At 39.8% G+C, this 15,939-nt stretch overlaps 1 protein-coding gene and 1 long non-coding RNA gene across 5 annotated transcripts in view; one reads left to right on the forward strand and one right to left on the reverse strand.

The window, feature by feature from the left end:
• Positions 1 to 15,939, reverse strand: part of TRIM66 (tripartite motif containing 66) — a 61,935-nt gene that overhangs the window by 1,866 nt on the left and 44,130 nt on the right. For all 4 annotated transcript variants that reach the window (XM_083590498.1, XM_083590496.1, XM_083590495.1 and 1 more), the window contains 9 exons: positions 13,397 to 13,669; positions 12,141 to 12,363; positions 10,101 to 10,161; positions 9,168 to 9,342; positions 6,208 to 6,491; positions 3,814 to 3,952; positions 3,171 to 3,245; positions 1,390 to 1,542; positions 180 to 392 (listed from right to left, as the gene is read on the reverse strand). In XM_083590498.1, the coding sequence (XP_083446624.1) occupies positions 180 to 392; positions 1,390 to 1,542; positions 3,171 to 3,245; positions 3,814 to 3,952; positions 6,208 to 6,491; positions 9,168 to 9,342; positions 10,101 to 10,161; positions 12,141 to 12,363; positions 13,397 to 13,669 (1,596 nt within the window). The remainder of the gene's footprint in view (positions 1 to 179; positions 393 to 1,389; positions 1,543 to 3,170; positions 3,246 to 3,813; positions 3,953 to 6,207; positions 6,492 to 9,167; positions 9,343 to 10,100; positions 10,162 to 12,140; positions 12,364 to 13,396; positions 13,670 to 15,939) is intronic.
• LOC310752723 lies at positions 183 to 10,201 on the forward strand. Its single transcript, XR_014543012.1, has 3 exons — positions 183 to 320; positions 6,212 to 6,342; positions 8,254 to 10,201. It is a non-coding gene; the product is annotated as an uncharacterized lncRNA (long non-coding RNA).

Below are 15,939 nucleotides of genomic sequence, written 5' to 3' on the forward strand. Positions count from 1 at the left end.
TACTAACCTGTTTACACAACTGAACATGAAGAAAGAATCACCCTGGTCTGACTGAAGTTTACTAATACATCCCTAAGCATATTGTCAAAGCTTTATATTAAACGCTGTGGAAAGAATTAGCTTTGGGGCCACTAAACCATCAAGTTTTGTTATGTTCTGTATTGCTTTTGTATTCTTACAGCGTGCCGTCGCCTTCTTTTGGGCTGGATACACTCTTGTCTGTATGAGGGCCACTGGAATCCCTTGGGAGCCGCTTGACTATTTTCATGTTCCTCTGAATCAGAGTCATCTTGCTGCACCGAGCAGAACTGCTTTTCTGGGTAAATGTCTTTTAACTTGCTTTCAAAGAATATTTCCAGGCATCGTCCAGCCTCAGCTACCTCTGAATCAGGCTGCAAGAGAAGGCATCATAATTTGTTACGACAGCATGTGGTTCACTTAGTAAGACATGCTCTCTCTGTTGCTAGATCTATGAAACTCTTGATTTATTATTATACTCATCATTTAAAGAATTGATACAATTTACAGTTAAATAGAAAACAACCACCCAGGAGAATTATCCGGCACAGAGTGAGAAGAAAGGTCAAGCAATGGTATATGAAAATAAATAATACTATACATTAAATAAGAATCTTTCCAAAATGTTAAATAAACCAAGGGTGAGCATGGGAAGGCTGGCTTCTTAGTGGTATTAGGAAATAAATGGAAACCAGACATTGGGAGGAAAATCAGGTTTTTTAGATTACCTATTAATGGTGAGTAAATTTCTCTAAAAGATCAAGGTGCTGAACCCTACAGAATTAGTTTTGTAGATAGCAAATATCTAAGGACAAGCCAAATAATATTCCAAAGCCCCAGCACAGAAGGCAGGTTTTCCTGGTATGTTATCGCCATTGTTCAGGTGCAACAGACAAAGGCAACACAAAGGCAAGGATCAGCCAGTTTAGTCAATGAGTGACAATAATCATGGGCAAGGAGGATAAATCAGGTTCCTGTCCATTCCTTTTAAATAACTTTTTTTAAAAAAGAAAAACCTTCAAAGCAGAGGATCCTGTAAATGAAGATAATGAGAATGTAACGTAATAGAGAATAATAGATTCTCCAGCACCACCTATTGTGGTCTCTCACTCCAGAATTACTGCCAGTATTTGTAGTATTTGCATCTTTTGTACAGGATACTGAGAAATTGCCTTTGATTAGTGGCTACTTGCTATCTTTTCTCTAGGTTGCTATTTTTTCACACTATGTTAGCAATCCTGTGTTGGGATTATACAAAGTTAGGTTAAAGAATCAAAGCCCAAATAAAAATATTCAGAGATAGAGAGGAATAGTCACTGCCCACATTATTTGCCCAAGTGATGCAGTGAATTCTGAATTGCAAGAACTTACATAGTTGAATGTTGCACAATTCCAGAACATAAGGCGCACATCTGCTACCAGCTCATCAGCGGTGGAGTAATGCAGCTTGTTCTTTTTCTGGAGCTTTTTCCGGATGGTGGACAAGTCCATGGGCCTTTTGATGATCTGATAATAATGTCGAGCCTGTAAATAAATATCACAATCATTCTTTACAGCTAAAAGCATTCCTGTGAAGTAGGCAAGTGTTTTTTCTACCTTGAATATGTTTTAGATTCACAGTTTTGTTTTTCATACATTTTTATTTATAAATCCCTAACATCTCACAACACAATGCTATACATAATTATGCAAAATAACTTTAACATAACCATAACAATAACAATAAAGTGCACAACAATTTACGGTACATTAAATAAGAAAATTCACAAACACAGTAAACACATCTGCTTACCCACAACCATCAGAGACTGCTTAGGCAGGGGAAATGTCTTCATCTAAAATCCAACCGATTTTTTTCCTGGAGAAGTGGCGGTTGAATTACTGAGACAACTCTCTGACTCAGCAGTCCCTGATGGTTGTTGCTAAGTAGATGTGTTTAATGTGTTCATGAATCTTCTCTTTAACGTGTAGTAAATAATTGTGAATTGTTTTATTTTAGATTCCTTTCCAACATGGAATATGGCTTTTTCACAGCATTTACTGGGTCAACATTTTCAATGAACTATTCAACACATCCTTATGATTCCCTTCCTGCTCAAGCATTGTTAGCTCAGACACTATTAGCGTGTGTGCGCACACACACACACACACGTACAGTGATGCACAGTGGGCAAAAAATTACACTTACTTACAATGGAATGTATTTTTCATTTTGATGCCAGTTCTGGTTTGGAGAAAAAAAAATTTTAGAACTCTTCACTGTTCTTTTTTTGTGTGCTTCTAAGTAATTTTGTGTTCTCCACAAACTTGGCCACCTCATCACTCACTACTAACTCTAGATTATTTATGAGTAAATTTAAAAGGACTGGTCTCAGTACAGATCCTCCAGGGACCCCAGTGATTACCGCACCTCCTTCCAACGTGAGAATTGTCAATTTGTTTCTGTTCTCTGCTTCCTGTTCTCTAACTAGTTACTGGCCCCTCATCTTATCCCATGACTGAAATGCTTGCTCAGGACACTTTGGTGAGGGGTTTTCTCATCCTACCATTTGGTGAGATGATGCAGTGAGTCAAGCCAAGTACAGTGTTCCTTAACTGACAAACATCAGGCTTCTGATGAGATAAGATTAAAGGAGTTCAGCTTCTCCTGCTTAGGGTGGGCGGCAGCAGAATGGGTGGGAAGAGACAGAGAGATATAATAGCACTCTACTTATGATTATAGTGACAAAACTAGAGAAGTGGAACACTTCTGAGAAAGAATACTGTGAAGTAGAAAGTAGCTGTAGCCCACCAGCTGAGCTGAGGGTGCCTCCAGACTGTCACTGTTTAGCAAGAGATTCAAGCACATACTGTAACTTAATGTCTGCACAGTTAAAATTGATTAAAGGGCTCTGTCACCCTAGTGCAACACATCTACTTTAGAAGAAGAAGAAGAATTGGACTTTTGCAGTTAGGAAAGTGATGGGGAAATGCATTGTCAAGTGTGAGGTGAATGAATAACTATATAAATACCCCAAAAGCAAATCAGGAAGAATGCTCAATAAACAGGTCGTCTGGAGGGTTCCTAAGATCATTTTTTTAACCAAGCAAAGCTTCCTTCATACTGAAAAGCATACGAAAAAGATGTGAAATTAAATTCTGGTAACACTTACCAGAGGACTGACTGGTTCATGGAATGGAAGACTCAGGTTGTTGCAGAGCAGTGAAAGTATAAGTTTCTCACACTTCTGTAAAATGTAAGTTTTAAAATTAACTTTGGTTATAAAAGAACTATATGAATACCTGCATTAATAGTTGATATTTTGGCCAGATACTTTATTTCTCAGTATTCCACTCACACCCAATTCTAAATCAGGTTTCTCTACTTGCAAAAGTTGGAGAAACCCTTGGCTAATTTTCACTAAGCATATATTACCATTACGAAAAACACAAGTTTCTGTTTCATTTGCATTGCTAAAGTCCAACATTATAACAATTATATGAATTTTTAAAAATCTCTTAAATAAATTTTGTATACCACTGGATTGTAGAAAATCTCAAATTTTTGATATAAACTATATGCTTCCCCCTCTATCCTCTCCACCCTCCCTGCCCCCAAAACTGGGGTGTGTAATTTGGTCCTGACTTATGTTCAGTGTAGATTAGTCTACTGTATTTTACTTCACATTTTTATTCTGTGTAGTTTTCCTTGGGACATTTGCACACATTGAAGAGACAATGTACATGTTTGGAAAAGAAGGAGGGCTCAAACATTACTCAAACATGTTTATATGCTTCTGTTGATACTGGACTTACCTTCTGATCATAGTCGTCAAGGCCATAAAGTACTCTTGCTGGCATTAGCGTGTTACTGTAGCTAAAACGTGTGTTTTCACAGTCATACGCAACCTCTGGCTTCTCCACATTGCGACAAAGCGTGCACACCCATTCGCCTCTGGAGCACAGAAGGAAAATACAACATCAGATTGTTGCTGTAGATCACTGGTCCTTGAATTAATATGCCAATGGCAGATGCCTAAGAGGAAGCCTTAACACCATGTTGGAGAACAATTCTACTTTCCTGGTCACCTCAGGCAGAAGAAGCCCATTTTGATGGATTGTGTATTTTCTTTAACAATCAATGTGTTTAATTGAGTACAGGCATGGATGCAACAAACAAACAGCAGGAGTTGAGAAAAGAAGCTGTGATGAAGTTCTTTTTAACAACAACTAGACTGTAGTAATGGGGGGGAGACATGAACAAACACAGGAAGTCTCTTCTACTGCTCCTCTACCTTGCTATCTTCAATATTTGACATGGTTTTCATCACAGACAAGAATTACAACGCGTGACTTCCCACTGTGTTAGTTTCTTATGCATTCCATACCTAACATGAATCAAGTTCTCTGGTTTCTTCAAAATCCCCCAAAACAAATTACAGTGGTACCTTGGGTTACATACGCTTCAGGTTACATACGCTTCAGGTTACATACTCCGCTAACCCAGAAATAGTGTTTCAGGTTAAGAACTTTGCTTCAGGATGAGAACAGAAATCAGGCTCCGGCGGCGCGGCAGCAGCAGGAGGCCCCATTAGCTAAAGTGGTGCTTCAGGTTAAGAACAGTTTCAGGTTAAGAACGGACCTCCGGAATGAATTAAGTACTTAACCCGAGGTACCACTGTACTGTAAAGGAAAAAGATGCCAATATATGGATATTATGTGTGTCCCTATGCATGTAGCATATAGCATGGGAAGTATTGTAGCTCTGTGGTAAAAAAAAATTCTTTGCATGCAGGTTCAATCCTGGGAAATAGTCCTGATTGAAAACCTAAAGAGTTACTGTTAGTTAGTATAGATCGTGCTGAGCTAGATTGCACCTCCCCCCCCCCCCAATCCATGCTATATCAGATTATTTCAGGGTGAATTACAGTCGATAAAATGACAATACAACATAAACAATAAAACCTTCTAAAAATTAATACACCCCACAAAATCCAATAATCAGCAGAAAAATCAACATAAACAGCTCAAATAAAACAGTAGCTAATTTCGTCAAATGGTTGAGTGTATAGACAGGACTTAACTTGGCACCAAACAAGGCCAATTATGGTGCCAACACAGCTCCTAAGGGGAAGGCATGACACAACCATGAAACTATAGCGGAGAATGCCCTTTCTTTCACCTCCACATAGCATACATCTCCCACAGGTGGGACACATAGGAAAAAACCTCTCCAGCAAATCTTTATGCCTAGGTAAATATAGGGAAAGGCTCACCCTCACACATCCAAGTCACAAGGCATTTAGGGCTTTAAATGTCATCACTAAACACCTTGAATTTGGGCTGGAAATGTATTAGCTGACAGTGCAGTTCCTTTAAAACTGGTGTTTATATCCTGCCCTTCCTCTCCAAGCTCAAAGACTGAGGAGCCTTTATGTTTTAGCAAAGCATTGCCAGGTTATCAACTTTGTAAGATTAGAGAGACCTTGAGCTGTTTCTTGTTCTTGCCATCTTCACCATTTGAAGATCACCGAACACAGGCCTCTCTGAGATGGAAGATGCACCTCCTGGCTGCCTAATGTCACTTACATACCAGTAGCCACCAAATGTCTGCACCCAAGTCCCAAGATATCCTGTTGATCATCCTGTGAGCACTAACTGGCAGCAGGACACTTTTCAAATACAGTGGTACCTCTAGTTACGAACTTAATTCATTCCGGAGGCCTGTTCTTAATCTGAAGCTATTCTTAACTAGAGGTATGCTTTCGCTAATGGGGCCTCTTGCTGCCGCTGCACTGCCGGCACACGATTTCTGTTCTCATCCTGGGGCAAAGTTCTAAACTCAAGGTAACTCTTCTAGGATAGCGGAGTTTGTAACCTGAAGCATTTGTAACCTGAGGCGTTTGTAACTCGAGGTACCACTGTAGTAAGCATCCAACCTGAAAAGAACCACTGAAAGCCATATATGAAACCGGAGTGAATATATATACATACATATATATATATATATATATATATATATATATATATATACACACACACACACACATATATATATATATATATATACATATATACACACACACACATACATATATGAAACCATATATGAAACCTGAGTGGGTGGCACAAAGTGGATTAGATTCAAATAAGTGGACCTTGAAACATATACCAAATGGAGCAGGTATTTCATGTGCTATATGTACTCACACAGGAAAGCTGAGCAAGGCAGGAACATGGCATGAAAGATGGAACACCTTTGGGCAGTAATCACAGCACAATAGCTCTCCTCCATTCAAACAAACAGCACAGAAGTCCTCGTTCTCAATCGGGTGGTCTTCCTGGGTAAGCACAGATTTTTTCATACTATTACTGAGCCTGTGATCTACAGAAGGATGCAACACTGGCTCTGTCAGTTGACTTGTGGGGATTCTCCTTTCCTCCATGTTCTCAGGCTTGAGATTATGTCTTTCAGGTGGATTTCCTTGATTGACCTAGGATGAAAAGTAAAATCTAAATTAAAGCAGCCTACAATTTTCACATGCAACATTTGAAATAGTACAGAAGATTAAATGCAGTGAATAAACGCCTCAAGGAAAGCAGCCTTACTGCATTCACAATTGAGGATTCCTATCTCACAGTTTCTCTGTAACGCATAGCACATTAAATGCAGTAATTCCCTCAAATGATATGGTTTGGGGGTGGGGAGCTCTAACCAAGATGTCAAGTATATTTGCATTGTCCCCAGTTACATTCATTAAAAATTATGCCCGAAGCTTTAATTGGTTTAATCAATAGATTAACCAACTAATTAGTGAAATTGAGATTTTGTAGCTTGAATGGCAGCATGACCTTCAGAATAGCAGAGCCCCTTCTTCCTGTGCCAGATATATTGGAAAAGAAATGTTAAAATGTACCCTCATTCCAGTTTGAAGCCAAACCTAGAAGACATTTAGATAACTTTTGATAAGTGGTGGGATATAAATTATTTAAGTAAATTTTAAAAAATGCCTTTCACCTTGAAAACACCTCAACTTTTCTTCTAGCACTGTGAATAGCAGACAATAGACAGATTGTGCTCAGTTGAAGTCAGTATTGTTAATGTCTTTTCAATCTAAATCTTTCTCAATACCAATGGAATGTAATCTGTACATTTTAAAAGTGGTTTCAACTCTGGCATTTTGTTTGAACAGCAATTTCCCTCCTCTGGTTCCAATTTCCATGGTCAGTGGAAGCTTCTGTTTATTACACTGTATGTTCTCTTACTCACAAAAAAACTAGCCCCTTTTGGCTCCTATATTGAAGTCCTGGTAATATGCAAATGTGTTGACATTTAATCAACCAATCAGTACTGTATAAATCCAGATGATTAAGCAGTTTCAAAGGCTTAAATTGGTTGATACCCACAATCCCAAACAATATTCCTGAGAAATGTAATGTATCTGTTAATCAATCTGTTGTTGTTGTTGTTGTTGTACCACCCTTCATCTGCAGATCTCAGGACAGTTCACAACAACATAAAATTACAATGTTAAAATCACAAAATACTTAATAAAAATAAGAACAAAACCAAAACAATAATCCCCCTCCCATAACACATTTAAAAGGGCATTGGATGTTAATTAGCCCAAGGCCTGGTTGTAGAGGAACGTTTTCGCTTGGCACCTAAATGTGCATGAAGTCCCCCTACACTTAAAGACAAGGTCCACTGAATCCAGCAGAAGGAAATGTAGTCCGCAACAAGGTTGGCGCTGAGGATTCAGCCTTCAGTCTAAAGACCTGAATTTTTACATTCATCACCTTGTATCCAAAAGTGCTTGAAGCTATATTGTGTGAACAAATGCTTGTCTACACTACCTGCAAAAACCAGCTGAGTTTTCCTGGCTCTCCCCAAACCCAATCCACCCAAACAAATGCCAGGATCTATATCAACTAGACAGGTTTAGATGTTTAACAGCAGATGTTCATGAAACTACAATTCCCAATATTCCATGGATTAAGTAACACACTGTAAAACTTAAGTACATCTTTCCCCGATGATCAGTTTATACCACTATTAATGAGATATTTAGCACCCTTTGAGTAGCACAACAGTTTTTCTATGCATATTGTATGCGAAATGTTTTAGTAGAGGATGATTCTGCTTACACTTAAACAGAAATGCTTTGCATCAGTTTCAAAGTTTTTATTACTTAAACAGAGCAAAACAGATAAACTTTAAATTTTTAAAAATGCTGTTTATTTTTTTTATTACAGGCAGAACTCCTATGCAGAAATCACCCCAGAGAAAACACTTGGAAGTGGGTGTAAGATAAAAGTGTCAGCAGGTCCTATAGAAAGCCAAAGTCTCCTGATGCCAATCCTGGGCGGTACTCAATGAATTTTTCATACTAGTACAATGTTTAGCACTAGTTCAAGGGGATCCCCTGTCCTCTTCTCCCCTTGCACACTCCCTTTGCCTTCCTCAAATCTGCTCTAGAGAGTTGGGGAATAAAACAGAACAGATTTAGGGGGAATGTAGGGGGAGAAAGGGAGAATGTTCTGTTGTGCACAGAGAAATTCTGGCACGGATGGAACGTTCACCTTAGTGCTGCATTGAATACAACCCAGCAATTATCAAAGAAAGGTTTCACTTGTTGTGTGCTGCTGTTCTGATAAACATCGAGGGCAGGAATAGACTTGAAGTCCATTGTCTCCCATTCACACAAGCGCTCTTAGTACTTTCAGCTTTCGTTAAGAATAGTGCAGGGAACCACCTATTCTTTTCTCTGCAGCATCCCACACTACTTGCCACCGCCAGTACAGTCTATTTCTTTCTGGAAGGAAGACGCTTCCAGCTTTTGACCTACATACAGTGTTTTTGTTTCTGTATATTTTCCCCTAACAGCAGCTTGAGATGGGGGATTTAGGTCAGGGAAATGGCATGGAGAAAAGCTTACCCCTGTCCCCAGTGCTGAAGTTCTGAACCAGTTCAGGGGCCTCTGCAGCTGCTCATAAGTAAACATGAAGGCATCAAGAGATATGATCACAGATCTTACTTGTCACTCGTAGTCTGGCCCTAAGTGTATTCAAATCTGCTGGTCAAAGGCATCAGTGAATTTGAATGTGTCAGGGTAGAATAGAAGCAATGCCAAACAGCAACCAAACCAGCTGAATTGAGCTGAGCTTACCTTAATAGCCATGCTTGAAGACTGAGTACCACATTCAATTATCAGCAAGAAAGTTCCATCATGTTCACTCTTCTGTGGTTGCAGTTTAAATACTGGAAGTTCTCCAGACTCTGAGTTGCATATCTTCAGTCGTTCCAGTCGCACATAAGGGACTTTTACCTCTTTGGCACAAGCTCTAAGAACAAGGTTAAAGAGTGGATTGACTTCATCAGTGCTAGTAAGAATCATCCCTCCATTCCACCTCTATTAATATACCATATGTTTTCACAGGTTCCCTTGTATTTTTAGATGGCTAATCAAAATGTTCTAATATGATGTTATTAATACACCTGAAATTTCAAGAATGGGCATTCATACTTCATAATGCAGGATCAACAAATCTTCGCATATGAATGGGAGTTGTAGGCACATTTCTGTGTACAAGGGTCTTCCTATGTTGTTGTTGTTATTATTATTATTATTATTAAAATTTGTATACCATCCTTCATCCAAAGATCCCAGGGTGATTCACAACAGATTCCCCACAGGCTCCCTCACCATTGGAAAGTCAGACCTACGATTGTTTCAGCCTAAGTTTCCTCACCAATAAAACTAACAGAATTGACATGAAAATTAATGGGTTCGTTTTACACCAATTGCTCCACAGACAACAATAATCATGTCATTATGTTGTTTTTAAAGTGATACCTTACTTCACAGATTGACACATTAATTTCACAGATTACTAATATATCTGTTGAAGTGCATTGAGGATTGTGGTGAAAACTAATTTTTGAAACTGTTTATAGTAATTTGTTCTAGATCCTTCTCACATCTGGAATTACTTCATTTAACTGAGCTATTACAACAAATGTGATTTGTGTTCCTTTCTAAGAGGAAAAAAAGGATTCAATTTCTTAATGCTACACTTTCATATTGGGAGTTTCATGTTACCTGTTGCTCTGATTACTTTTAATTTCCATATCAAAATGTTCCTCTTCACAGTTATGGCAGTCTGCAAGAAAAGAAAATGAATAAAATATTTGGTGGTTTTATCCTAAGGGGAAGTTATATTTGGAATGCATGGCCTCCTTTGAACTTTGTATTGGTATGCCCTAAACACAACATTCTGTTCAGACCCCTATTTGGGATTTTGTAAAACAGCCCACTTATGCCCCCAAGATCCCAATTTGAAGGCTGCCTGGTTTGGCTTTCTCTCCTCTCCCTTCACTATTGGGAAATATAAAATGGCTGTGACTCCCCCCCCCCTTTTGACTACAGTCAAATCTGCATGTACAGTTGCCCCTCTAAATGATTATTTTTTTCTTTTTGAAGAACCATATATAACTTATTAATTTTGTCCAAAATTGGATTAAATTTGCCTGCAAGGTCACCTCTTCTGAGGGCATGAATTATGCCAGGATATTTTTTTAAGGACAGCTGAAGTGGTTAACCTGAAAGAGCAGCTATTATGGCTTTGGAGTAGGTGAAAAAAGAATTACTCCTAGTGGTATGTTGGCAACTGGTTTGAAAACTGCAGACACAAGAGAGGTATCCCTCTTAATCCCCACATTCCCATTCCATATGCTTTGGTTCTGCAAAGCTGTTCCCTTCCCCAAAGCACCAGGATTGGACAACACTAAAATCATTATCTTTACTAGACCTGTCAGTCATGATAGGAGCTGTTTCTCCGTCCTCACTCTGTTGCTTATTCTTTCCTATCATCCCATCCTGGCGTTGGGAAGCTTATTAATTTTGCTTTAAGCAGACACTTGCCAGCAACATTTTTAATGACTACGGGGGCAATCCACACTCCCTCTCAAGTCACCATATGATGAAAGAGGGGTCAATGCAAGATCTCAGGCTGTCTCCAGCATGCTCTGTCCCATGGAAAGTCCTGTTTTCCACTGGCAGCACTTCTGCCCCACATTTGGCAGGCAGAAGGAGGAACACCACAACAGCAGAGTGATACTGGTGTTACTTTGGAAGCACAGGCTAGCTGTGGGAGACCAACAGAGTCTGCCAGAGGACTGCTAGGGAGAAACCTCAACCCAATCCAGAAGTCCACCAGCCTGGCACAAAAGGGATTTGGGGTTGCTGAGCAGAGTGCAAAGGTACCACAAAGTGCTTCAGGGATCTCAGCTTTGATTCATGCTGCCTTGTAGAAATCCCAGTTCACTTCTGACAAGCCCCAAATGTCTACAAGGCATCCCACCTTGGAGCGCAGGATTCACTGAATCTGATGCACATCACTATTTTGTACTATATTAACTGAAGAATCAAAAAGAGCTGGAGGAGGGAGAATCCCAGACAGATGAACTGTCAAATCCAAAGCTCTGCCTCCCTTATGCTGGCAGGGCAGAGAGCAGCGTGGTGTTTCTCCATTTCAAGGTTTCCTTTAGGGGCCAATGTCTCCCCCCCGCCCCGATTTTCCCTTCCACCGGTCTCAAAAGGTCACTCTCTGTTAACATGGGCAAGTATTGTGGATGCCAAAGAGAACAGGTAAGGAAACTGTAGTCAGTTTTGTGATTCAGCTTGGCAACAGAATGAATTACTTCCAGAAGGAGCTGTGTTATGTCTGTTGCAGCAAAAAAATTACTACAAAAAACAGAAGGAACCTTAAACATTAACAGATTTATTATTGCATAAGCCCTTGTTGAAGCATGATTTAATCCTAAATTTGTAACCATATAAACATATGAGGGGGCACATATGGGAGTGAGGTCATACGGGAATGAAATTGTCTTTTTGCATTTCATTTCCCTCTGATCTCATCTATGTATTTCCACACATAGGCCATAATGCCAAGTTAGGATTACATTTCATGCATCTGATTAAACAGACTGTAGTCTACGAAAGCTTCTGCCATAATAAATGTGGAAGTCTTGAAGGTGCCACACAAGCTAATTGCAGCAACGGCAACCCTGAAATGATCACACTATGCAGTGGAACGGATTTTAAAAGCCAAAGGAAGATAAAAGAAAAACCTCATACCTTCAATATGTTTTGGTTGTGGAGTAACTGGCTGCATGCAGGAAGCACTGCTGATAAGTATGGGAGGGGAGGCACATGGCTGCGTCTTCTTCACCGAAAGATTAATAGGCTCTTCCAGAATATTTTGCATGGGAAGAGATAACTCACTGATGTCTTTGGACTGAGAAGCAACAGAATCACTTCCAAGAGGGTAAGTCATGGAGCTGAATTCTTCGTTCTCCAGCTTGCAATAAAAAAGGGGGGGGGGTTGAAAGAAAAAAAGATTGAAATACACAAACTGGATTTTTACATCACTCTCAAGAAAAGAATTACATTGTTGAAGAGTTCCAGTTACAGATAGGTAGCCGTGTTGGTCTGCCATAGTCAAAACAAAAAAAAAAAATTTCTTTCCAGTAGCACCTTAAAGACCAACTAAGTTAGTTCTTGGTATGAGCTTTCGTGTGCATGCACACTTCTTCAGATAACTGAAGAAGTGTGCATGCACACGAAAGCTCATACCAAGAACTAACTTAGTTGGTCTTTAAGGTGCTACTGGAAAGAAAAAAAAAATTTGTTTTGATTGTTGAAGAGTGTTGCTTTGTCGCACTCTTATTTCCACACAGAGGCTGGGATCCAAAAAGCTATTTTAGGCATGCTCAACAGAACCTTTGAACCACCGAGCCACATGCCATATTGCAAACAAGGTTTTGAGAAGAGGCACATGCAATTTCATGAGTTTGTATGTGACATGAAGAGAGGTTGCTAAATAAACACAAGTCCCCTCAGGCTAGTAGCTCCTTTGGAGCTAGTAGTCCCACGGTTCTCTGAATCCATGCCAGGGATTTAGCCCAGGCAGCATGCAATATATATGCATAAGCCACGTTTGTACCATACATTTAAAACACTATCTTGCCACTTTAGACACTCATGGGTTCCTCTGAAGTGTTCTGGCAGCTGTAGTTTGTTAAGGGTGCTATAAGACCCAGAGAAGTTTAACAATATCTCTTTCCACAGGGAACACTAGGAATTGCAGTTCTGTGAGGGAAATAGGGGTCTCCAGGTCAGCCATGCAGTCTGTGCTGGAGCAAGCAGCTCAAATCTCTTTACACTGAGCTTCTCAGGTAGATTGAAAGGGAACAAAGGCATGATTACTTAGTCCCTCCCAAGGTGAGCTAAGCACGGCAGGACTTTATGGTCTCAAACCCTTTTTGCATTCATTAGACTTAAGCATATTGCTTATATGAGGCTGGTTATCCCACAGAATCAACAGTCCTTACCTTGCACACTGCGCTCCCCAGGGGCACACCACCGGTTGCTAAGTGGCTAAGAGCATCAGAGTTCAGGTCATTTGTAGTTCTATCCAAAGCCAGGCTGTAACTGGGTAAAACTTCAGGCTGCACGTCAGAGGTATATGGCATACTTTGGGGCTGACCGGATGTTACAGTGGATATTTCTTTTGCCTGTGAATCAACTGACTTGGATACCCTTGCTGAAGACAACTCCATGTCTAAAGCATTTGAAAACCCCACAATGTTCAGTGAAGCTGACCGCTGAAAAAGAAGAATGTGTAGGTTGATGTGCATGCAGATCTAATTTTTTTGATGTGGACATAAAGGCTCATCCATATTGTCATGGACATTAAGTGCCTAATTCAGTGCCTAATTCCATCACTTTCTTTGTATTTTGTGGAAACTTGTGCTGTCAGTCCTACAAGTCTTTCACAATTACATTTTACCTATTCCACAACCTTCTGGATCTGTGTTCCTCTTTCCACTGAAAACATTCAAGGACTGCTGTGGGCAGGATTCCTATGTTGCACAGGGTTGGACTAGATGACTCTCAGAGTCCCAACTCTACAATTATATGACTCTATGCTATGGTGCTCTGTGGTAATCAACTCTATGGTAATGAACCCCCAGATTCAGAGATTAGTCTTGGAGCCTTCAGCTTTAATTTTGTTGGTGATACAGACAGATAGACAGATAGATGGATGGATGGATGGATGGATGAATTCTTGGGTGCCAAGATCCAAGTCTGGGGCAAGTACTCTTTGGAGAGAGATCCCCAACAGAGTTTTAAAGTCACAAAATATGCAGCAAAGTAAAACGTGGAAATATAGGCTGTTAGTCCTTTATACCCTTCCAGGTGAGTTAAAAAATTTCTTTCTTCCTCTGGCATAGGAAACGACCACAAGTTTGGCAAGTTAAAAATTGATTTACTTACAAACTCTTCAAAGGTCAGATTCATGTGCTTTTCTTCACATCAGTCAGAAAAGTTGCAAAGGCAATAAAAGTTCATAGAGCTAAACCTGACAGGACAGCTTACTCTATGTTCTTAACCCCTTCATGCTTTTACTAGACATAAGGATGTTGGTTATATGAGGCTGGTTATTCCACAAATTTCCCATTTCATTCTCATAGAAAGGCCTGTTTTTCCCCTGCAAGCTACCACGAAAGAAGAGTGCTTCTGAACCCAATGCAGATTGCTCTTATCTTACTGTTGAAACACAGTGTCTGGATCCCATATTTCTGGAGTCAGAAGGCTAGAGCTTCTGGATGCCAAAGATTGAGGGTACCAGCAGTAGCAAAGTTTGGAGTAGTATCCAGAGATCCCATGCTTATTGCTATCTCATGATTGAGCCATTCACATAGACTGGTCTGATCTTATTCCCAAAGACTCTGTGGAAATACTCCTGGTAACTTCAGACTTCAGAGCTACAAAGTACAGGTCTTTGCAAAAATCACCTGATGTATTTGAAACTAATACCTTTAAAGAGATTAAGTTTTACAGAGAAGAGGGCTTCTATTTTCCCTTATTACTGCTCCAGTTACAGGAAGTGTATGAAGAGAGTATAATAGATTGCATCAGTCAGTATAAAACATTAATCTTACTAAAAAGGAAAGAAAGGAAAAATGAGGCCATCAAACTGCCATCTGTCTCTCCCTGGAGGCAAAAGTTAATTCTGCGGTTATTTTAATAATGAGGAAACATTATGATCTTTCACTTAAAAAAAAAAGTGTGTGTGTGTGTATTAAGGCTCCTGGTAAGCAGTTGACACATTCTACACTATGATCCACAAAGCTGCTGTCAAGTGTGAAGTGAACAATGCGCTGGGAGTAAGGCTCATTAAGATCCTATTAATTCTCTCCCTAAAATAATCATTCCTTTTGGCATTAGCAGGCGGTGGGTGGGGGACCTCATCTCCCCTAGTGATTTCTACAGTACTGGATAATTTGTGGTGTTTCTTTTTTTATTATTAATGGATCAGAATTCTCTAAAAAGCTTTAACGTTTCATTCCTTGAACACAACAAATGCTACATTCATCATACACACTGTCACAGTGTGATTGCTGCTGTTGGAAAGCCTTTCGGTTCCAACATTTTAATATATAAAGTTACAAACAAGTCCATTTGTGCCATTACAAATCTTCGCACTCTGCTCGCCCATTCCCTTCATTTTCAAAAAAAAATCAATCCCCATGTTTTCCTTAAACTTTGAAAAAACAGTCTCAATTACGTACAGCTCCTGACACGTTATAACATTAATTGCAACAGCAGCTGTCCAGTAATGGTGCTCTTAATGTCAAAAGGTGTTTTTTAACCATTATCACTTATATCACACAAATTTCAGCCCCCTTTTCCATCGGCCTTACTGCATACCTTTAATAGCAGCCTCATATGCAGACATTTAGCTGGCAAATGCTGTTCCTAGCATGAAGATAAGTGACAGGGAAAGCTTAATCTTCAAGCTTTCTGCATGTCAGGCTGCTATTAAAGGCACAGGAAGAAGGCGGGGGGGGGGCGGAACAGCAGCTCTACT

The sequence above is a fragment of the Podarcis filfolensis genome (assembly GCF_964270895.1).
Source record: "Podarcis filfolensis genome assembly, chromosome: 1".
Taxonomy (NCBI): domain Eukaryota; kingdom Metazoa; phylum Chordata; class Lepidosauria; order Squamata; family Lacertidae; genus Podarcis; species Podarcis filfolensis.